The 23,150-nt window shown below is 36.2% G+C and overlaps 3 protein-coding genes and 1 pseudogene across 12 annotated transcripts in view; all 4 read right to left on the bottom strand.

Moving 5' to 3' along the window:
• Positions 1-4,578, bottom strand: part of LOC107678582 (tumor protein D54-like) — a 15,720-nt gene extending 11,142 nt beyond the window's left edge. For 5 of the 8 annotated variants that reach the window (XM_016473910.1, XM_016473919.1, XM_016473926.1 and 2 more), the window contains exons 1-4: positions 4,387-4,578; positions 3,851-3,948; positions 1,884-2,032; positions 1,490-1,549 (exon numbers count right to left, since the gene is read on the bottom strand). In XM_016473910.1, the coding sequence (XP_016329396.1) occupies positions 1,490-1,549; positions 1,884-2,032; positions 3,851-3,948; positions 4,387-4,405 (326 nt within the window). In that variant the 5' untranslated portion in view covers positions 4,406-4,578. The remainder of the gene's footprint in view (positions 1-1,489; positions 1,550-1,883; positions 2,033-3,850; positions 3,949-4,386) is intronic. The other 3 variants (XM_016473945.1, XM_016473965.1, XM_016473960.1) reach the window with 1 other exon arrangement.
• A 2,560-nt stretch (positions 4,579-7,138) lies between these two features.
• On the bottom strand, positions 7,139-14,545 carry LOC107678568 (dnaJ homolog subfamily C member 5-like). Of its 3 annotated transcripts, XM_016473897.1 has the most exons (6): positions 12,832-12,946; positions 12,602-12,704; positions 11,071-11,202; positions 9,690-9,903; positions 8,288-8,459; positions 7,139-8,177 (listed from the first exon to the last, which is right to left on the bottom strand). In XM_016473897.1, exons 3-6 carry the CDS (start codon positions 11,178-11,180, stop codon positions 8,065-8,067), a joined length of 609 nt encoding a protein of 202 aa, XP_016329383.1. In that variant the 5' UTR covers positions 11,181-11,202; positions 12,602-12,704; positions 12,832-12,946; the 3' UTR covers positions 7,139-8,064. The 3 variants fall into 3 exon arrangements, with proteins under 3 accessions (XP_016329383.1, XP_016329375.1, XP_016329365.1); XM_016473889.1 differs by lacking the exons at positions 12,602-12,704; positions 12,832-12,946 and adding an exon at positions 14,422-14,545 and having other exon boundaries at positions 11,071-11,228; XM_016473879.1 differs by lacking the exons at positions 12,602-12,704; positions 12,832-12,946 and adding an exon at positions 14,422-14,545.
• Positions 14,546-15,033: 488 nt separating this feature from the next.
• Positions 15,034-18,202, bottom strand: LOC107679985 (solute carrier family 17 member 9-like; annotated as a pseudogene).
• A 1,107-nt stretch (positions 18,203-19,309) lies between these two features.
• Positions 19,310-23,150, bottom strand: part of LOC107680229 (glucose-induced degradation protein 8 homolog) — a 9,814-nt gene continuing 5,973 nt past the window's right edge. Inside the window, exon 5 of the mRNA XM_016476034.1 lies at positions 19,310-20,597. Within this exon, the coding sequence (XP_016331520.1) occupies positions 20,424-20,597 (174 nt within the window). The 3' untranslated portion in view covers positions 19,310-20,423. The remainder of the gene's footprint in view (positions 20,598-23,150) is intronic.

Here is a 23,150-nt window from a genome sequence, read left to right as displayed (position 1 = left end):
CTTTTATAAAGAATATCTCTTTGGATTTGAGACTTTAGTCTTTGCAACTTTACAGATATTCTTTATGCACCAAGAGCTTGTAACACTTCAAAGAAAAAGAAAAATGTTTAAATCGCATCATATGACCCCTTTAAAGGATTTGCTGCAACGTAATTTTGTCTGATATGTGAATTATTTATTAGCCTTAATCCATGCAGCAAATGCTTTAAAAACAGCTGTAAAAATTACTTTATTGCATTCCAGACGCTTTTAAAGAACTTTTCACTATAAAATATTACAGGTAGCTTGGATGTAAAACATTGTCATGAATTCGTTGTATTCCCATTTGTAAAATAGCCAACAAATGAATTGTTGTAGGCTAACCTGATCTCATGAAAGTGCATAGACCTATAGCACGATTTTCTGCTTCTATTTGGTGTAGCCTAATATTGCTATGCAGAAATTGACTTTGGCATGCAAAAGACTGAAAAATTAATAATTAATGGCATGGCTGGTTCACTGGATATACGGGACACACAGGCCTATAATAACTGCTGAAATGTTTGCGGTGCAAATCTGAGGTCAGTCTGAGCGCTCATGGTACGCACAGTGCGTACAGCCTTACACCTGCAGGCGCCACTGACTCTAAACCCGTAATCAGCAACTGTTCGCGTGTCATCTGATTGGTTCGGATAGCATACTGCGGGAGGTCAGGGGCGGGGAAATTCGTGCTATAAAGCGATTTAGAAATCACGCAAGCTCAAATCGCGATTTGATGACGATTTCGATTAATCGCACAGCCCTACTCAGAACGCGTGCAAATATTAAGCTCTCTCTGAAGTATTGTGTTTCAATGGACAAATTCACACAAAAATTATGTCAAAATGCCCGTCTTGGTAAGTATCCTATAGCAGACATAGCCGGCTGAACATACTGTATCAGTGCACTGGATCAGTGCATTCTCTTAAAGTGACAGTACTTAATATTAATCAAACAGCAACAACAAATAAATCACGCACTGCTCTTGATTGAATAGCTTTTGTAACTTTAATAAAGATTCATCTTTAATTTATACAGCGAAATATGCAATGCTGTTTTGCATTTCATTACTTTATTCAATTTCTGTACCTAAAAACTAATGTTAGACCTACCTAAAAAAAACCTGAAAATCACTTTATTTGTATCTTTATTCTATTGTATTTATTTGTGCTGTTGCTTGTAGTTAGATAGATTATTCTTATTTTCTTTATTTTTATTTGACAGTATATTTTCCTAAACATAGCGCATACCGAACCACACCGAAACAGTGACTCTAAAACCGTGATACAAACCGAACCGTGAGTAAGTTGAACCGTTCCACCCCTAATAAAAACATGAATTTACTCGGGAGAGGATCATGGGAAGGGCTACAAAGACGACAAATGAAATTGAAACAAGAGGGCAGCAGGTCCACACCTAGCAAAGAGAATCACAAGACCAAGCAACAACAGGCAAAAGAGAGAAAACTCACAAATTAGATGAGGTAACTCTACGATTCAAGTCTCCAAGAGTTTGTGAGGTTCTCATATAACTAGAAGCAGAAATATAGATTAACAGAAAAAGTCATTTTTAAAAAGGGTTTAGCTGAGATGCTACAGTGAAAGAACACCGAAATTAGCTTCAAGAAAATAGGACTGTAGAGATATTAATTTGGTATATATAAATAACTTATATATACAATTTATACTTATATGCATATACATTACATATTCAAATAAAAAAATAATAATGTCCCATCAGTGGGCACTGTTAAGAGATTCAAACAGCCCATGTATAAAAACACAGCACGAGATTAGAAAAGAAAGATGAAGGTTAAGATGATGCTCAGTCAGAGTGGACAGGTTTAACAGACAGGAAGTACTCACGCATTGGAGCACTGAACTTCATGCCAGCCTTTGGTGAAGTTCTGTTTGATTTCAGAGAGGGGACTGATGCCAAGCCTACGCTTGAGCTCAGCGGCATGCCTCTCCTTCGCCACGAGAACCTGCCTCAGTGTCTGAATCTCATCCTCTACCTAACAAGAGAAAAACACAAGATAAAACTAAACAAATGCATAGAATTTAGATTAATTGTTAGTAAGATCTTCCAGGGCTCAACACCTGGCCTCACCATAAAATAATTTTTTTTTATCAGTGATGCACCGAAATACATTTTTTTTAATAGAAACCAAAATTTTTCATTGACCTGAAAACTAAAACAGAGTTTTAGTAATTGGTTAATTGAACACAGTATGCTGTTCAGGTTGTTGTGCTCTCATGTGATAAATTAAACCTCTCATAGTAAAGTTCTTCAGCATCAAAGATATTTCAGCCAAACAACTTTTAGCTATTGCTACTCTAGCACCATTTTTAGTCACAATGAAGGGCGTCCACAGATGCCAAAACAGTCAGAGAAGCACTAATTAAATGTCACTGTTTGGGTCAGTAATTTCAGCCCTCCAAATCTATTTTGTCCAAAAGAGAAAAAAATATTTTTGCTTGCCAAAATTTGTCTGCATCACTACATTTTATGTTTTAAATCATATTTTTTAGACGTCAGAAAGAAACATCAAAAATATTTTCAAATCCAAAACATGAATACATTTCATATAAAAACTAATTTTTCATCTTTTCATATTGTTCCGAATATCCAAAGCCTTTTCTATTCACAAAAGCAGAGAATGGCCAGTGGCTGTCAAGCTCAAATCATCTCGTATTGTGTTCCACAGGCTTTGAAACAAAATAAGGGTGAATAAACAATGACATCATTTTAAGTTTTGGGTCAACTAACCAAGTAAGGCGTCAGTACAATTAGCACATACCTTCCACACCTCATCTGACTTTAAGACCAACACGACATTTCATATAATCTTGGCAGCAAGTTTTTCTCTAAGTGTGAGCAAGGCCAAACCCATCTTTGCTGTCCCCGCCCGGACCTCTGTATTTTGTACAATAAAAAGTTTAGTGAAATAATTACATAATAAAAACTTTACTTTGGTGGTGCAAATAAATTATGCAACACTAAGAAAAAAATGACTTTTACCTTTAAGCTGAATTCTAGCAAAAGAGTTCAGTTTTAATGGTTAAAAGGTGAGATGCAAGTAAGTTGCTTAGCAATTTATATTTCACAACTGTGCTAAGATACAAATTGTTAATATTCAGGGATGCAAACAATTCAACCAGAGCTATTTTCAGCACATTACAATTAAGAATGAAAGTGCATATTGCAAATGAAAATAACTTGGTTACACTTTCCTGATAGTCTTTTAGTAAATTCAAATTTCATCCTCAGACCTACACTAGAACATGGTAAAAACCTGTGGCTTTGACAAGTGTGTTTTTAAGCTGTGGTTAGCAGAGTCATTCAGACTATTAAATAAAAAATATTCGCAAATAGATCAAATGCATTACAATAATTACTATTTTTCTTTATACGTCTCCTTCATTCCATTAAATTTATTTTATTAATAAGAAACCCCTATGTGTCTGCAACCTTTCTATATTGTAATGTTTATGGCTGGTCTGTGCTCAAAATTTAAAGGCATAGTTCACCTTAAAAATACAAAAATCTATTATCATTCTGTTATCATTTACCTATTCAAATTTCGTCATTTTAAATCCAAATACTATTTTTCATCACCATGTGTTCACTTTTTTTCACCGAAACAGACAAAAAAGTAAAAGACACTGTTTTATAGATATTGTTATTTAATCTTTGCCTTCCAGATGTCTTAAAACACACATATGTAGATGAGGGCCTGAACACCCCAAAAAAAGCAAAAACCCTGTGTATGGCCATGAGTGTGAGAAGGTTAACTGTCGGGGTACAGGGTGGAGGACGAACTATGTGATACCTTGGTGAGCTCCACCTGCATCTCTTCTGCCTCCTCTTCTGTCAGGCCTGGCGGTAGATTCCCTCCACTGGCTACATCTGTAGATGACACTGAAGAGCCTATAGACAACAACAACAACAAAAGATGGATCAGGGGTTGTACATGAGGGACCTTATCTAGACAGTGACGCCAAGAAGAACTACAGCTGTGTTTCTTTTATTTAAAAATAGAGTACTTAATCTAATTCTAGTTTTAAGTATCTCCAGCTAGGTCAACACTACATGTTCAGCAGTCAGGCCGACCAGCACTGATCTATTATAGACCTGGCATGTACTGTGCCGACAGTTTTAGTGCACCCAATTAAATCCAATACAATTAAAACTGATAAATATAATTAAATGGAGGTTTTCATGAATACTCATGGCTTTCCTATAGGGCACTCTCTTTATAACCCTTTAAATACGAGTTGTTTTGCACTTTTTATTAGCGCCACCCACTAGACACGCATCTTCGCTGCACCTGCTCAAAGCACAGAAAACTCACCCACAGACACTTACCCTGCTCAGAGGAGTCCATTTCGGATAAAATACGATCTTCGATTACGTTTACCTATGTGTAAACAAATGTCACCGCGTATATTTTGGGATGGATGAAAAAAGAAAGTTGACCCTCCCTGACTTCAGCAACGTACACAAGAAGCTTTAGGTTTAACCAGCGACGAGCTTGAGCTTCCGGGGCGCGGATATGACGTCACCACGCCCTGCGCTCGCTTCTATGCACTGTGAATATAATTCGAACTAGTTTTTTTTTTTAATGGTTAATATTTAGTGTTTAAAACAACCTGTACCACTTTTTTGTCTCTTACCTAAGAATACAGAACATAGACTATTTTTATGTTGCACTTTCTGGAAATATATTTGTTAAATATTTGTAAAAGGATTTGGTCGCTGGTACTTTCCCCTGAAGATATAATATGGTAGCCTATAAATGATGGTTTTTCATTGCACTAATATTCAATTTTGAGTAAATGCTTCATTCATAAATACAGCAATGGTCATAATATTAAGGAATAAATTAAAGCAAAGGTTTAAACATAAAAAAATGAAAATAGTTTATTAAATATAGTTTTTTAATTGTTTTCCTTTTTCATTTTATTTTTATATACAGCCTATATAGAGAGAATGGGATTCTCTCACACTTGACTCATCCATCATATTTTTATCTTTTTTCCACTTCACTTGTTCTCATTTCACCTTCATAGTGTTTTTTTTTTTTTTACTGAAAAGTAATTTTGTTGTTTTTATTTTAAGAAGACTACATTCACATCAAATGTTCATAAACATTTATTTTACACCAGCAAATAATTTTTTTTTTCTTTTAGTCATACAATAACCATGCTACAACATAAAGGTCTAGTATTATGCTTTTTAATAATTCAGTGTATGTACAAGAGACCTTCACTATAGAACTATGTGTAGCATAGTTTCAGAGTCAAATTCATGTAACATACCATTTGAAACAGGGACAATTCATTATAAACATGACAAAATAAGACCATAAATAAAAAAAATGCATAAAATTACCATTTCACTATAATTACACTAAACATTTTCTCTTCTTTCTGAAGACATAATATGCAACAATTTCCTGACCATTTTTCTCCAGTATGTTTTATTTTTTCTTCTTTAAGCAAGGTATTAATTCAACGTAAAATCCAACATTTTAATGACTAAGCCATACTCTTTATACGAGTGTAGTTCTGATACAGATAAATGCACAGGAAAAAAAAGACCACAGAGGCTAACATCCATTAAAACCCATCTAGAGCATTGGAACAAGGGAATGAGAAAGAGAGTAAGAGAGAGGAGAAAGAGAGCATAGTGACCGAAGATACCATTGTACTCGATAACGAAATGTAAACAATTCAATGAAAAATTATTGGCCATTGAAAAGTAACTAGAAAAAGTGAATGAACATGGCTGGTGACATTTGTATTTGGCTCCAGGTAGAGCTAAGATGGAAAATGAAAACAGACAGATGACAAACAAAATTCAGACCTGCCCACGTAAGCAGGCAGTGCGGGATGTCAGAGTAAAAAGCACGAGTTGATATGGCATTGATGGTCATCTTAGTGTTTGTAATTGCAGATTCAGGAAATCAGGTTTGGTATAAGAAGGTTATTAAAGCACTTTCAGTTATACTTGACGAGAGAACTGACCATATGTACTGAGGCGACAGATCCGTTTAGCTGTTGGTGATGTCGCCACACACACCATCTAATTCACAATTTCACTGAAAACAAAGCATAAACATAATCAACAGCAACACAATGCAGTTTCAGGATCCTATTACATAACTAGGCTATATGACACAAAAATAGTTTAACGGTTTAGTTTAATCTTCTGAGGGATAATGCCACATTTCTGAGGCTGCTCAGAGGAGAAACATAATCAAATAAATGCTAGTGTTTGCAGGTAGCATCAAACCTTAGCTGCTCAAATAATCTTCAGGACATCAAGGATTTCAAGTTTGTTGACGAACTTGCAATTTAACAAAAACTGCCAAGAAAAAAATCTCTCACATAGTCTTCCATTTGCTTCATTGTGAAAAAGCCTATTTTTTAAGACAATTAAGATTTTAGCATTATTCTCATGACAATTAAGAATATTTCTCTCTATCCTTATACTGCAGAGAACAATCCCATGACCACTACTGTAATTGAAACACATTACAGAAATGTCCTAAAAACAGGCTTCATTTTATTTAGGTATAATATATATATTTTGTCCTTTCAGGCTTTGAGAGACTGGACTTTAAACATGTATCCAGATGCTTGTAGTGTTAAAAAAAAACTTTGCCACTTCAATAAATAAATTGATGGAACAAACATCATACATGGCTACCGCTTAGGAATGAATGTCTTTAAAATAAAAGCATTTCTCTCACAATAGACAGCATATCTTGGCATAGAGAGACTCAAGTGACCACAAGAGGCCATTACCACAGACACCAATAATAGTTATCTTAATAACTATATGCGGCAACAACTAAAATATAAAAATGACCAAAATATATATATATTGTACATACACATGATGTGTATAGATTGTATATCCATATAAAAATGTCTCATTTGTTATAGTTTCCACCTTACGTACACACTCACTGTGATATGACACTATGGGAGTTTATGTTAGATTGTGTTCACAATTCTCTTTTGATGAGAGAAAAGAGACACAACTGGGCCAAACTGAGCTTAACACTAAGACCAAAGCCAAGAGCCCATGTTATCGCACATCAACGAACCTACACACTACACAGAGATGACAGTTAAATCCATTCCATATACAGGGAAGAGTCCTAAGTTTGGCTCAGCTTGTTACAAATGGTTCTCAGAATAAGACAGGAACACCAACACCCAGATGTAAATGAGCAAAATACTAGGAAGGAATGAAATATTAGAAATTGCATCATTTGTATCTCTCTCTGAAAAAGCTCGAATAAAACAAAAAACAACACTACTTATGGATAAACAAAGCAAAATAATCCAAAGAACCCAATTAACGTTGAATGTTGCTGTTAATTTCAAAACTGAACTCAATTTCATGACACAAAGCAGATCAAATTGCCTACAGGGACACGGAAGATTCAAACCAGGAATATTGGTGAGGTATGCGAACAGAATATTTGAGATTTTAAAAATGCAATATATTCCTGCTGTTTCTCAGCGCAGTCGCACTAGTCTTCCAACACCTATGGCAAGTTCACAGAGTCAAATTTAAACCACACTCAAGTACTTATAAATGGGAACAAACATTTCATGTCAATAAATATACCAAAAACGAAGTCAAGGAACAGTGCATGCCACAGGACGACGAGCAAATCTGGCTGGAGGAGCAAGGGAACGAGTGGAAGGCAAGATTGGAGGTCAAAGGCAACAAAGAGATCAGGGTCAACAACAGGATCTTTTTTTAATCTTTTTTCTTAAGCTCGTTTTATAAACTACGGTACGGTGAGGCGAATGTGAGCAACTCTTGTGTGGGTGATGGAAGTGGTGCATGAATAAGGGACAGGATACGCTAAAGAATTCAGCTTTCGGCTTTCCTCCTCTCAAAAACAGGCTTTTTTAATTGTAGTTGAAGGATTCTTTCCATTCATTTTTTTTTTCCTCTTGGGGAGATGACGCAGAGTGGTGAGAGACAATCCCCAGGGTGGAGGTGAAGAGAGTGGGGCATTTAATTGAAGCCGGTGTCAGTGTGGTAAGTAGTATGGTAACCGTCAGACGTTAGCTGGGTGGTTTCTGTGGCAGACGTGGGCTGCATCACGATGGGCTCACCTCCACCTGCCTCTACAGAAAGATTTTAACAGGACATAATGGTTTAAACATAAAGAATCCGGAGGACAATAGGGATAGCTGTTTAAAGGTGGCATGTTATGGGCATGTAACACACATCTAACCTCTCTCATCAGACTGCAGTTGGGCCTCTAAGTCTTCAGGGGAGACATAGAATTCCTGTTCCTGTCCCTCAGGTGGCCGTGGTTTACACTTCCCACAGCAGCAGTTACAACAACAGCACAGGCAACAGCAGAAGTAGCAGCCTGTAGCCAGGCCACAGAAAATAAACAGAGCCTGTAGGGGGAGACAGAGAGCAACACAACAAATTAGAGTTAAAGGTGGGGTATGTATTTTTTCAAAAACGCTGAAGAAAACTGAATCTGGCCGAATACCAAAACAAACTTGTAGCCAATCAGCAGTAAGGGGCGTGTCTACTCATGATGTGGAGGAGAGAGCGCTCAGTGCACAGGATGGACATTAGCCGAGCCGAGCGACAGAAAGATAGAGATGACGGATAAAAAACAAAAGAGGAAAACGTCTGCGGAACAAAAGAAGGCTTACAATAAGGCAAGAAGTAGGACCCGTGTAAATATCGGATCAGCTTTCCAGCACTGGAGAGAACTCAAGGAGCGGAAGACCTGCGATTGGACGCCGAGGTTGGTTTGTTTCTTCTCAATAGGTGAGTAACACCGTGTCTGCGCCGCAACAGCTAAAGTCTGTCTAGTACACTGGACACGACAAAGCGACCGTTGAAAATCATTTGAAATTTGTGTCAATACGTCATAAATAGAACGCAGCAGCAGTTTACTGTTGGGGATTTGTCGTGCCGTGCCGCATCCAGTGTAGACAGCATCACTGATTATAATGAGTTCTATAGTATTTTGTCCCGCCACGCCGCTGGCATCCGGTGTAGACACGGTGTAACATTGGTTTTGCTTTGTTTCACAGAACTAATTGTTGCCTGGGTTGCGTACGCATGTGTGGGGCGGCGCTATCAAAATAGGGGCGAGACCCTTTTGGGATAGGGGCGTGTTTGTTTTGGTGATTTGAAATAGCAACATTGGCTACCAGAAATCACTTACCCCACCTTTAAAAAATAAATTACTATCTAAAAGTTAGGGGTAAGTAAGATTTTTTTTTTCTTTTATGAAAAAATTGATACTTTTATTTAGGAAGAATGCATTAATTATTCATTAATTAATCATTAATTATTGATCAAATGTGACAGTAAAGACATTTCTATTTCAAATAAATGCTGTTATTTTGAACTCTATTCATCAATAAATCCTGAAAAACATGTATCAAAGTTTTTACAGAAATATTAAGCAACACAATTGTTTTAAACATTGATAAGAATAAATATTTCTTCAACACCAAATCAGCATATTCGAATGATTTCTGAAGGATCGTGTGACACTGGAGTAATGAGTAATGAAAATTCAGCTTTGCATCACAGCAATAAATCATTTTAATCCTCAAACCTTACATTAAAACGTATAAATCCAGCCAGAAACACAGTCTTACCTTGGCCCACCAGCTGGACAGGACAAAGTAAGTGTTGACGTTCTCTTCACCAAACTGTTCAGCCACATACAGTCCCAGAGAGCCATACTTGTCATAGATGTTTCTCTTTGTTGGGTCGTTAAGAATGGCATGGGCATTGTTTATCTCTTTAAACTTATCAGCTGCCTCAGGGTTGTCAGGATTCTTGTCAGGGTGATATTTCAATGCCAATTTCCTTTAAAAGATAAAAAGGGCACTTAAACTACATTAAATGCTTTCAGATTTTGGTATTTGGACATACTATTATTATTTTTTCATTATTTGTATCAGTTAGGGGTTGCACCGACTAATCGACTAGTCGACTTCAATGCTCTGCCATGTGTTTGTCACAGCTCCAGACTTATTTGTTCATTAATGACTTCATCAGCGACTAGTCGACTTCGACTCGACTTTCATCACATAAAAGTCGACTTCAAAAAATCAGAAGTCGTTCAACCCCTTGTATCAATACATCCTATTGGAATGGACTCTGATAGACTGTTGCAAAATAAATAATACTAATAAAATAAAAAATAAAATAAATAAGAATTACTTTTTTGTTTAATTTCAATATCCTAAACTAATCGTGAACAAATTATTAATTTGGTGTAACATTGAAACAAAAATATGAAGATGGGTTTCTGATTTCACAAATTTGGACACCTCTCAAACCAACCAGGCATACTGGAGTGTTTTTATTTCTATCAATATATCTGATGTGGATGCAGCCCAAAAGACCTGTCAATGTCACAAAAAAAAAAAAAATTCTAATAAATTTGAAAAATAAAATAAATGAGAACAACAATTTAATATTTGTTCTTTATTAGTGAAGCAATTTTTACTAAATTGAAAAAAAAAAATCATGAAAACTATTTTTTTTAAATGCAATTAAATTTAATGTACACAGTTGATATTTTCAATAATATCACATTTTTTAAATATACAGTAAAATGTGTTTAGCATGACAATATTATTAATATATTTTTTTTTTATATATAAAATATACCAAAAATAAAACTGGCATTGAGAGTCATGAAATATCATTAATGCATAATACAATGATAGCAATGCTGTGATATTTCCAGGTTACTGTACCATGAAAATCTCACACTGTGATATCACTTTAAAAAACACTTCATAATGAGATCCATTACTTTCGTGTAGTCCTAGGGTAGCTAAAACTGTGCATGGCAAATGGCCCCTGAATGCACTTAGTTTTATTGAGCTGCAGGGTTCCACATTGCTGTGTGCTGCATTTAGCCTATAAACATCTGATGAAGACTCCAGCCAGTAAAAGTGAAAAGAAGCAGAGCAGAATGCTGAACAGGGATGCTGAGGAAAGGACAGAGCTTCTCAGACTCACCTGTATGACTTCTTGATGTCATCGACAGTGGCCAGTTTGTCGACACTGAGCACATGATAGAGTGATTCTCCAGAGGTGGAGAGAGTGCGCTGCCTCTGCTGCTCAGCCATGGCAAATCAGGTCCTCAACAATCTGAACACACACAAACACACAACATGCTGCATGGCAATATTACAAAACTCTTCAAAATACAAAGCATGAATATTGAAGCACTTCATTTGAACAACAGGGAACGTCATGATGCAATATTTCCAAACAAGGACACTGGCCTAATGACAAACGACCTTCATCATAATCTTCATCACTATAAATCAAAAGTAATCATGGATCCTCGTTATTTGCTAAAGTCTTTTCTTGCACTCTCTCTTTTTATCAGGCTTTGGTTTAGTCACCATAAGTTTACTTAAGTTCTCTTTGTTTATTATATAATCCATATTCTACAGTGTGACTAATTTAACATTCAGTGTGGCGTGCAGTAGTGTTTCATGTAGTTTGGCCAATCTGGGGTCTAATTGAAATCAGATGGCATGGCATATGTAGAAAGTCTCTCCTTGCACTGCATAAAGTCCTTTGTTCAAAATATTAGAGAGCAGTTTTGCTTTAGTTAAGATGCTGCTGTCAAATCTCAATAATGAATGATAGCAGACTGCTTCAACTATACAACTAACATGTCTACTCTTCAACACAGATAATGGCATTTTCACAGAAGGCAACGCTGAAAACGTTCAATCAGGAATGTCACTGTGGCAATTAGAATTAAATCAAATGCTTTTAAGTTATTTTTTGAACATTATATTTATAATAGTATCTAATATATATAAAAAATACATTTGAATAAAGTTTGAATACTCTCAAACTGAAGTACAGTTTTATTTCATAAAACATTTAAGTAAACATTTAAACAGCTTGAACTGAATTTCACAGATCTATGATTTGAGCAGAAAACAGATATTCAAAAGCGGTGAGCTTTTCCACTTCGAAGTAATTTGCTGTTCTGATTAAAACTAACCAACAAAATCTCATTCAGTTTCTGCTCTCATCAACGTTTATCAACCCTTGGAGTTGATAAATATGTACTGATTATAAATTTGCCTTTAAAACCCCAGAGGACACAGAAAACGCATTATCAGATGAACAGCAGACATGCAGAGAGAACATGTCCGATATACTCCAGATTATAGTTTGGGGTTTAAACTCTAAAACCACTCAAGATAATTAGTAGTTTAATTGGATTTCAGATCAGTACTTAAACGTAGAGACTTAACAGATCAGCTGGATCTTTTAAAGACGGGATAAAGGTTTTATAGGGCCCTAATAACAATGAATATCATGCTGCTTCTGTTTATCTGTCATAGCATGATGTTCAGGCTGTTGGCACAAGAACAGTATCACAAAGATGTTTCTAATGACAACTTGCCTGACTGCACACTAATAGTTATTTTCAACAAATCCTTTACTACTGTAATGATGACATAACTAGCACTCTCTAGTGATCATATAAGCAGTACTCATGATTCACCAGCTGACTCACACTTTTCCTATCAGCTGATTCTTTCGTGTTGATCCCCAGAAAGAGAAATCAATACCACAGGTTATCACAGGGTTCAGTTTCCAGAAGATGCCATATTCACAACCTAACAGGGTGATGACAGATTTTTTACAAGTGTCACCTTGTGAATCAATCAAATCCATATTGTCATGTCTAGACTGGATTTCAGCCGTACTATCGTGTACCAGAGAACATGAAATACAAAGACTGACACAGTTTCATATCAGTAGAATAAAGCAAGTGTTAATCTGTCTCTCCATGTGCTTGCTTGTCTCATCATGTCTGGAGAGGCCTGGGTTTGTCAAATCAATCTTGTGCACCACAATAAGCTTTCCTCAGCTGACTGTAGTACCTCAGATTGTTTACTCAGCACTGCCAGACCCCAATAATTCAGACTAGCATTCAGGGCTTCTGAGGAAGAGAGTGAGACTCCTCAAAGAAGATATTAGAGCATCTGTGTGTGTGACGTTAGTTTGAAAAATCTAAATGTAGCATTGTGCATCATTTATAATTGATCCGTAAACACCAAACTCTGTTGTGAACTTGGGTTTTTATGTCATATACGCTGTTCACTGTAAGCGTTAATGATAAGCATCTATATAGGATCAAATTATGATAAAAATCCTTAGTATTACAAATGTTGCGTGTTATGGATGCACATTTTCCAGAAGCATCGTGAGGATTCTCGAGCTGAAGAAATGGCTTGGCTGCATTCAGCTTCACGTCGTTCCATGACACTTTCAAACAGACCCACCCATGATCCCCAACATGGTGTCTGGGTTGACAGCTCACAAGACTTTTGCAACAAAGCCAGTAAACTGGAATTATAGGAAGAGTTTCGTTAGCTGTTCGTAAACGCGCATTGTTATATTCTTTAAAAGAACCGACTCAATCGATTCCTGGACGAATGACTCTTTTGAGTTGGTTCTTTTATTCACTCGCTCCAAAACATATAGGCTAGCGAGACCAGTATAGTGCGATTCTCAAACGAAAGACTGAAACTTACATCTGAATAACTGGTTGTTCAAACGGAAACGTGCTGTTTAGTAGTATTTTATAAAATAAATCAACTGTATATGTTACCAGTTTTAAAAAATGTTTAGGGCCAATCATTCCACTGCATTTATTTAATTCTGTGAAATCATTCCACTGCATAAAAGTCTGTGAAATGTGATTAAAATGTGTAAACACGACTATATCTGTTCTATTGAAATCTTAAATTATTTTATTACTTGGCAACAGGACCCCCGGGTAAGGAGCCGGAATCGAAATCGTTAAATTCCGCACGATTCCCATCCCTACCGTTTACAGATCGACACGCAGCTGCGCTATTCTGTCTGCATGAAAGAGCGCTCGTTTTTATAACACGAAATGTCGCACTGTGTGTCCGCACTACGGCGTCTCTATCTCTATATGTCAACAAGAGAAAATACACACACGATTCATTCATTCATATTATAAAGCTGAGGAGGGGCGGTTTGCTAATGCGAATCTGAGCAACAAACGGAAATTTTTGTCTGCCCTTCAAAATGCAGATTGCGATCTACTGTGTCAGTTACTGCAGTAGATTACTTCACCAGAAGGAAAGGTTTTACAGTTAATCTCTGACTTTCTTCGCTTCTGCATCACCAGGAAGGGCCCGGGTGCTTTGGTTAGCTTTGCGCTCCAGCATCCATATTCTCTGGCCTGTTGGCTCGCGCTCCCGTTACACCACATAAAACCAATTCGCCCAAGCCCATGATAAATCAGGAGAGCAGGCACATTTTTTTTTTTGCCGTGGTTTCAACGCATGCCCCGCTTACCGTTTTGTCGGCCCCGACGTCGTGATTTAATTTCAGTGCGTTAAAGGAACCGATGTTACATTTGTGGTTGCATCCCCGGGAACCGCGCGATAACGTAAGTGTACCAGATGCAGCAGATATCGCTCGGCTCCGCCCACCCGTGACATCACCACAACGACGTGCGCATCACCCCCTGTAGACCTAGGCCCGTTTCACTGGATGAAAAGGGTCTTACACTGTCATCGAGAGGATATTGCCAAGAAAACAAAATAGTAACCTTAATATTACCTAATGTTATGTGTGTTTAAAGAATGGTAATTAACTAATTTTAGGTTTTCTGTTTGTAATTACCCTTTATGTTTCATATTGATTTGTGATTTTTCATGCGGCTCCAACTGCCCTCTGTCGCCACCTTCTGGTGAGAGAAAGAACTTGCATCTAATAATTTGGAGGCTACACAAGAGCTCATTGATCACTGATCAGAAACACTTAAGACCGAGACAGTTTTATTATTCTAATCATATTAGTTGAATGACAATTGTCCTACTGTTTCATATACTTTACATTTTAGATAAATATTTGTTATACAAAACATAAAACATGTTTCATTACATAATTTTCAACCAACCCTGCTAATACACATTTAAATTAATAAATATATACACTCTAAAACATTATATAAAATACAAGTTTTGAGGAGTTTCAATCCATTTGTTACAAATGACAAATGAAAGAAACCCCAATATGTCTGAAAGGAAAAATTTGTTTTCAACATGATGTTGAGATGATCTGAGGCTGATCCAGCTGATCAACTCGCTATGCTTCACCCAGCGCTATGAATACGGTGACACCAATGACGTTCACCAGAGCCAGGATTGAGAACACATTCACCCAGGAACCTGTGATCTCAATCATGTAGCCAGACAAGTATACCAACAGCAAACCTGTGAAATACAGTACAAAGAGAATAAGATATGGGGAAAGAAGAAGAGCAATATATAAACAGGAATTAAACAGTACAAATGTGGTGAGATGTTAGATATAAGTAACTGCACAGGACTTGAATGTGAACTTATAACATTTTGCCGCATAGTCTAAATTATGAGAAAAAGTTTAAATTATGACATACTAAGTATGTTAAAGTTATGAGATAAAAGTTATAATTATGAGATCAAGTGTAAATTACGACAAACATTTGAAATGAGTAAGTCATACTTCTAAGATAAAAGTCAAATTTCGGACATACTACGTATTAATTATGAGATGAAAAGTCCAGATTATAAAATAAGAGTTGTAATTATGAGATAAAATTCTAAATTATTACAAGAAAAGGTCAAAACTATTACATACTAAATCATAATTATGAGATAAAGTCTAAATTATGATATGAAAGTAAATTATTGTCATATAAAGTCAAAATTGACAATACGTCTGACAGCGAGTTATGAAATTAAAAGTCAGTTATCATTGTCATAATTATTTTGTCATATATTTATAATTATGTTTTCAGTTTTAATTTGTCAAAATTATTATTTTTATGTCAAAATTTTCAGATTAAAAATAGATCACCTTCACTATTTAAATTTTTCTAATTGTCAAATAGAATTCAGAATGTGTACACTGACCTATCAAAAAGTACTGTGACTAAACTATTTAAATACTCCTTCTACAAGTATATTAATGTCCAGTGGACTGTAGTCTGCATACATGTAATTGTTATTTTGATGCATTATATGAATTCTTATGTTAATGTAATTGTACAGAATATCAGGGCAGAGTAAAGTTCATAGCTTATGTTTTGTTACCTGCATCAGTTTCCTTACAGATGCTGTCCCGCAGCCTGACATAAAGATAAATATAAATGTGACTATTTACGGCAAGATATTTTGTTATGATTATTCACAGAAGCATCAAGGGAGGGGGGGGTAGAAAAAGTAAGCAAGAAGGTTCATCCCTAAACCTAATTGTCAGTGTGGAATAAGCAGATTGTATGAAAATGTACAAATGAAATGCAGAAATTCATACAAATTACCCACCAATTCGCGAAAACAAAATAGTTATGAATTCCCATCAGAGTGAGTTGGATTTGTTCACCTTGCCTAATGAGATGATCAGAGATAGAGCCTCCAAACAGTGAAGTGGGCAATGCCACAAACCAGGGGATCACATTAAACACCCAATCCTGTCATCAAACAAAATAGAGAATGCTTTAACAAATGACAACATCAAACAACCAGCAAAAAAACCCATCAAAACCTCACGAACTTCCTCTAGCCTGTTTGAGTGCACAAAAACTCATTCACCATCTTATGATTGAACATTTCATTTATTAATATAGAGTTAGACATTGTAACTAACATATTAACAAATAACAAGAGAAATAACCATTGAAGTCAATTAATGTGCGATGGCTGAGGTACCTTGGCATGAGGAAACATTTGAAGAATGTTGGTAGCCATGACATGAGGGTGTAATACGTGCTACTAAAGCAGAGATGAGCAATGATCATAGCCCTAAAATACACACACACATGCAGTAAGCAACTGTGCATTAATACTCACACATCTTTTAAAAGATTGAAGGTTTAAGTTTATTTGAGTTTGTAAAATCAACATACATTCTATAAGAGAAAGAATGTCCTAAAAATTGGAAATTGTGAGGGAAAATGACAAATCTCAAAATGGAAAACCAAACATGACGATGAAATGAGTGAAAATAGAGAGTAAAATGAGGGACATGAAAATGTTTTGAACCTAACCAGACACTAGGCTCTCTGAGGAGATACAGCCAATTGATTCTGGAGGATTCAGAAGCAGAACTACGGCTCCACAGTGAGTCGAGGGAGAAAACTGGACCTGTGACAAACAAACAAACTCTGTAGGGATATAAACACGATTTCTGAATACCAGCGTGAGATGATTAAGATATAGCAGGGACCTCAGTACAGGAATCTCTTATTCCGTGGTGCTGCATGGTGAGTCAGATTTTTTAAAATGGGGTGATGTAAAATAACACTGGCAAAAAAAATAATAAATAAAAATAAATCCAATTATTTTATCCACACAGTTGCGATGGCAAACACAAATACTGAAGCCAACCCTGATTGTTTCTGATTCACTGCGACTTCTCTAGGAGACTTAATTATACAAATACTGGCCTTCAGAGCAATAAAACAGCACTCAATCAAGAAAGAGCACAAAATCTCAAGAACAATGCTACTTAAATTAAACATGTAAAGGATCGTATAAAGATAAGTACATTTTAATTGCCTTGCAGAAGACATTTCCATACACAACAGGTCCAGCAAACAGCAAGGAGACCAGCTCCATAAAACACACTCCCCCATCCAAACCAGTCCATCATCAGGGAACCCACACCTCCAACCAGCAGCATCCTAAGAGAGAAAGACACCTCACTTACAAAATCATGAATAGTGTGGAACACTACATTAAGGGATGTAATTCCAGAGGTGCTTGCATAAAAGGGTGAATCAGTTTTATTTCTTACTTCAAATAAATAAATAAAAATATGAATAAAAATAGAATGATTGGGAAAACTTGGTATTATTCTTAGCTGGGTATTATTCTTACCCTAGGTAGCAACCACAGGCCAGTGTGCTCATCAAAAAACCTCTCTCTCCCTCCACCACACGCTGAGCACAGATACAGACAAGAGAAGGGTAGTGAACCCCTAAAAACACAAACTCACAATCATGTCCTTCTGAGAATTACTCCGTGATATACAATAAAAATTATGCTCACTTTGAATTACTTTTTGCCTTTAAGGGGCCATGGAAACCCATTTCTGCCACATAAGAAAAAAAATGCTTTCGTAACAAAAAAATCATAAGTATGACAAAAAAGTACTAAAATACTAAGTCACAATGATGAGATACTATAATTATGCGATAAAAAGTCAATATTAGGATATAAATCATATTACGCGACCTTTGGGTTACAAGTGCGACTCTCTAACCATTAGGCCACGACTGCCCCCAATGAGATAAAAATTATCAGATTAATGTTATAATTATGAAACATAAAGAGATTATCACATTAAATTATCACATACTAAGTCATAATTAAGATAAATAGTTTAAATTATATTATTCCATAGTCTGTTGGAATTCTTGATTCTGATGGGCTGGCAGGTATGCATTAAGGTCATCATTATGACACAGAAAGTCAAAATTATGCCAGTCAAAATTGAAATTATTCAAAATTGAAATGATGACATACTAAGTCATAATTGAGATAAAAAGTTGATAAAAATTTATATAAAATTTGTATTCATGACATACAGTCGAAATTGACATTATACATGCTTACAATTATATTTTTTTGTCATAATTTTAACATAATTATGACTTTCTATGTCACTTTTTATGACGACATTATGACTTTTATGCCACATTTTCAACTTTTTTTCATAATTTAAATTTATGATGCATCTATTGCCAGGAAGCGAAACTGCCTGTTGAATGCCTATATTCATGTACCATGGTATCTGAGCAGAGTGTTTTAAAACAGCCATTCTGTAACCTCAGAATTTGATTAGTCAGCAGACAGTAAATACACAATCAGTAAATACAGTCGCATGGAGGCATCAGTAGGCTAACCAATTACCAGTGCAATGGTGTGTATGTATAACTATCAAGGAACGAAGATACAAAGTAGACGATTTCTATGCCACTATTGCCAGGAAGCGAAACTAAAGAAAGGTGGATGGAGGACAGCGATGTGAATTTCACTGCCCATTGACAACTACCGCTGATTATAGGAGAATGATTAACTCGCTCCTGTGTTGTTCACAACAGAAACTATTGTTAATGCAGCTGATGCACAAATACACTATGAAATTTAGCAATGTTTTTAATCTCATTTAATAAACAAGTTTCCTCATACCTTGGCCATACTATTGTCTTGTCGTTAATTTGCGTTATCTTTAACCCTGACGTATCACACACATTTCCGAAAGGTGTTTTCACAGAGTCCACAGGTGGTTTGAAGCGGTCCGACTCTTGCTCAGCTGCCATTAAATCCAACTGAGTAAAAACCAGACACTGAGAGCCGGTTCTGTGCCGAAGAGGAAAGTTTACTACTGCATTTATAGGGCGAGCAGTAACAAATAGGAGGCGGAAACACACCTACACGCCGCCACACCTACATTAAATGTTTGAAGAGCAACTCGTCCTGGTCTGCATTTATTTTTAAGGATTGAAGGTGATTAATAGGTAGGAATGTAGCAATTTTTGTACAATTGGTGACGCAACACCGCAGCAGGAAAACGTGTAATCTTGCAACATCATTCTGTATTAAATCTCTGTGATCGCTATGAAATCTGGAGAAGCAGCTTTACAAAAAAAAACTCCAGTAAACAAAACCTACTGTGAAATAAACTTTATCCCAAACAGGCAGTACAAAATGTGAACAAAAATGAGAAAAATCATAAACATAAGGCTTTAAGTCTGTAATGACAATATTTGTTTTGTAATTAAAATAGCTTATATAATGAAGGTCTAAAACTCAACATTGTTTACTCCACATTACCAGCATCTGTAGCTTCTCATAAATAAAAAATTAAGTTGTTGGATCCACGATAAAGATTAGTTATATTATATCAGTCTTTTTCTTCCCATCCAGGAGCTGATATTTCCCTAAAAACAGCCTAGCATGAGGACATACTACTGTATGTGAAACCAGTGAAGAGGTTGGAATAAAATAAAATAAAATCACAAAACACATATATGACAGACTGAAAATTAGCAAAAACAGTATCATAGGAATATTCCATGTTCTTCAGAAAATAGGCTACCAGCATAGTAAATGGTAGATTAAAGTAAAAATGTAGGTTTAAGGGTTTCAATCAGTATAGTTTTGAAATAAATCATATACTGTTGATTAAGTTACTTTTTATAGAGGCATCAAGAAAAAAACATATATAGATTTATATTTGCTATCCAGTCACTGACTGTTCATAAATAAGACAAACATATTCAAATGTGTCCATGTGGATTACAGTCTCTACTTGGGGTCCTCAATCGTGCCCTTGCTGAGGTCTGTCATTCTGGAGTATTTCACTTTTTTCTGGTCCAGTTCGTTTTGAGCCCACAGTAAAAGCTTCAGCAGCTTTGCTAATTTTGGAGTAGATTCCCTGTTCTCATAGTCTAGAACAGCCTGGTTCACCTCGCTCCATACCTATAGAGGCAGACAGAACCCGGAATTAAGGAGGGAGGAACAAGTGCAGAATTCACAACAGGTACAGTAATGCCCCCTACTGTATATAAAGGAGAATCAACTGTCATGGAAACAAAGATCACTAACTTGTCATAATGGTTATGTACTAGGGGTGTGCGATATGACGATTTTTGATCATGGACTTCACGATCTGCTTTTGAAGAAATATCGTAGTATCGCGCTACAGCGCACATTCTATCAGTTGCAGTTCTGGTGCCTCCGTCTCAATATAATGTACAACGCGACATACATTCATATCAAATACTAACTCAGCATTAGAGTTACACTTACGGGACATTGTACTTATTTGCAATCACAAAATTACATTATTTTCATGTGCTTTAAAGCCTTGCCGGTTAAAGGGGTGGTTGATCAGCTTTTTTCGAAGGCTTGATTTGTGTTTATGCAGCGTAACGTGTTCATGCTTCATTAAAAAAAACAAAACATTATTTTCACATATTTTACCTTTATTCTACACCGCTGTTTCCATTCTCGTCAAAACGGTCTGTTGAGTTATTGGTTCTTTGAAGCCCCTCTCTCAAAACTATGCAATTGGGCTCAGATTGGTTAGCTGGCCCAGTGTGTTGTGATTCGCTAACCGCCTATAGTGCACGATGTCCGGAAACGTCACACCCCCTTACCATTACGGATAGTTGCATGTTCCCGGGGGCAGGGTTTATGCAAACATTGGGGTTAGTGATGTCACAAACCCGGGAAGAAGCTCGTTGTAGTCCCTACCAGCCTTTTTTGTAGTCATTAAACAGCGATTTCTTTAAAAGAAAGTATCTCCCTTTGCATTGAACTTTGAGCGTCGTAACTTTGCAGACTTGTTTATGCTCTAACAGCAACATTACACACTAACTAAAGTTAAAAAAGGGAAATCATAATCAACCACCCCTTTAAACATTTAATTTGCGTGCTGTTCTGATGTGCGTTTTTTCTGAGCACATACACCTGAGGCGCACACACTCTAAAAGGCCTGTAAAACAGCGCCTGATTACTGGACAAAGTTATCTTTCACGTCTGATTGTGCTAATACTGTGGAAGAGAACTGAACTGAGCTGGACGATGATATCACTGAATCAACAATGAACTGACTTTAACTGATAAACTGACTGTTCTATTTTCCTTTTGCATTATCAGCACATGGTTTTCCTGTTTAACACTGTAAAGCTGCTTTGACACAATATGTATTGTATAAAGCACTATATAAATAAAGGTGAAAAACACACAAGGTTTACATATAAACACAGTTGGTTATGTCCAAAGTGAAAGTAAACAGTTGAGAGAAAAACGGATGCGTGCAGGTCTTAACGTGACAGCCGACTAATTGTACTAAACATGCTGCCACTTGTCATTAAAGGGATAGTTTACCAAAAAATTACAATTCTGTCATTATTTACTCACTCTCATATTGTCCCAATTCTTGTGCTGAACACAAAAGTAGATATTTTGAAGAATGTGGGTAACCAAACAGTTGCTGGTCCCCTTTGACTTTGATAGTAGGAAAAAAAATACTATGGAAGTCAATGGGAACCAGCAACTGTTTGGTTACCCACATTCTTCAAAATAACTTTAATGTTCAACAGAAGAAAGAAACTCATTCATGTTTCAAACAAATTGAGAGCGAGTAAATTATGACAATTTTCATTTTTGGGTGAATTATCCCTTTAATGTTAATAAAACAACAAAACAAAAAAAGAGAAAAAACACACAATGCTCTTGACTAGGGATGTAACAACTAACCGTGAGCCAGTCGAAAATCGATTCAAATGTGTGACGATTCAAATATTAAAACCAGTTAAACTCTGCGGACCCAGATACGGGTCCAAAATGACGTTAAAAATGTTTATGCTTCATTTACATAGCCTTCCTTATATGGTATCAGCCCATATATGGGTTCATTTGAAAGCTTGGAGTGTCTTCTTTACAAATAATACCATTCCTTTTGGTTTTTATATTCAAAAAGCAGTAAACTTAAGCTTAGAAATGTATTCGTCCCACACACGAATTTCCGCCTAACCATTGCGAATAATTTTTACGAAGAATGTGTATTTGATATTTTTCACAAAAAAGTCAAGTCATATATCACAAGAAAGCTCTCATTCTCAGGAATTTGACGATGTAGATTATTTCATTGTGTGACAATCACAGATCGAATTATCTTCGATAGAACCGCGACTGTAATAAAGATTTTAACGAAAAGTAATCATTTGTTTTATGTTACATTCAATCGTAAGTTCATATTTACGGTCATGTTACTCAAAGAAATGTTTGCAAAAAATGGCTAATATTTGTTAACTAACGTCATATCATCATAGACTGCACGATAGTGCCACAACATATTTTCATGTCTGATCAGGGCGATAACCACCGTAGACATTGAGGGGGGCTAGTCCCTCCAATAATTATAAATCGCTAAACCCTTTTCTCAAATATTGCCAATTCGAGAGAGAGGGAGAGATGAAAGGTGCGTGTATGCACGTCTGTGCGTTTCTCTTTTTAGAGTGAGTT

Source organism: Sinocyclocheilus anshuiensis, unplaced genomic scaffold, assembly GCF_001515605.1.
Source record: "Sinocyclocheilus anshuiensis isolate Anshui unplaced genomic scaffold, SAMN03320099.WGS_v1.1 scaffold13, whole genome shotgun sequence".
In the NCBI taxonomy this organism is placed as follows: domain Eukaryota; kingdom Metazoa; phylum Chordata; class Actinopteri; order Cypriniformes; family Cyprinidae; genus Sinocyclocheilus; species Sinocyclocheilus anshuiensis.
This window is presented reverse-complemented; position numbering and strand designations above follow the sequence as displayed.

Excerpts from the sequence above, each read along its gene's own strand:
- LOC107678568 (XM_016473889.1), bottom strand. The coding sequence starts at position 11,180 with ATGGCTGAGCAGCAGAGGCAGCGCACTCTCTCCACCTCTGGAGAATCA. Across the intron at positions 9,904-11,070 it reads GACATCAAGAAGTCATACAG|GAAATTGGCATTGAAATATC; the intron begins GTGAGTCTGAGA and ends TATCTTTTAAAG. Across the intron at positions 8,178-8,287 it reads ACTGCAGTCTGATGAGAGAG|AGGCAGGTGGAGGTGAGCCC; the intron begins GTTAGATGTGTG and ends ATCTTTCTGTAG.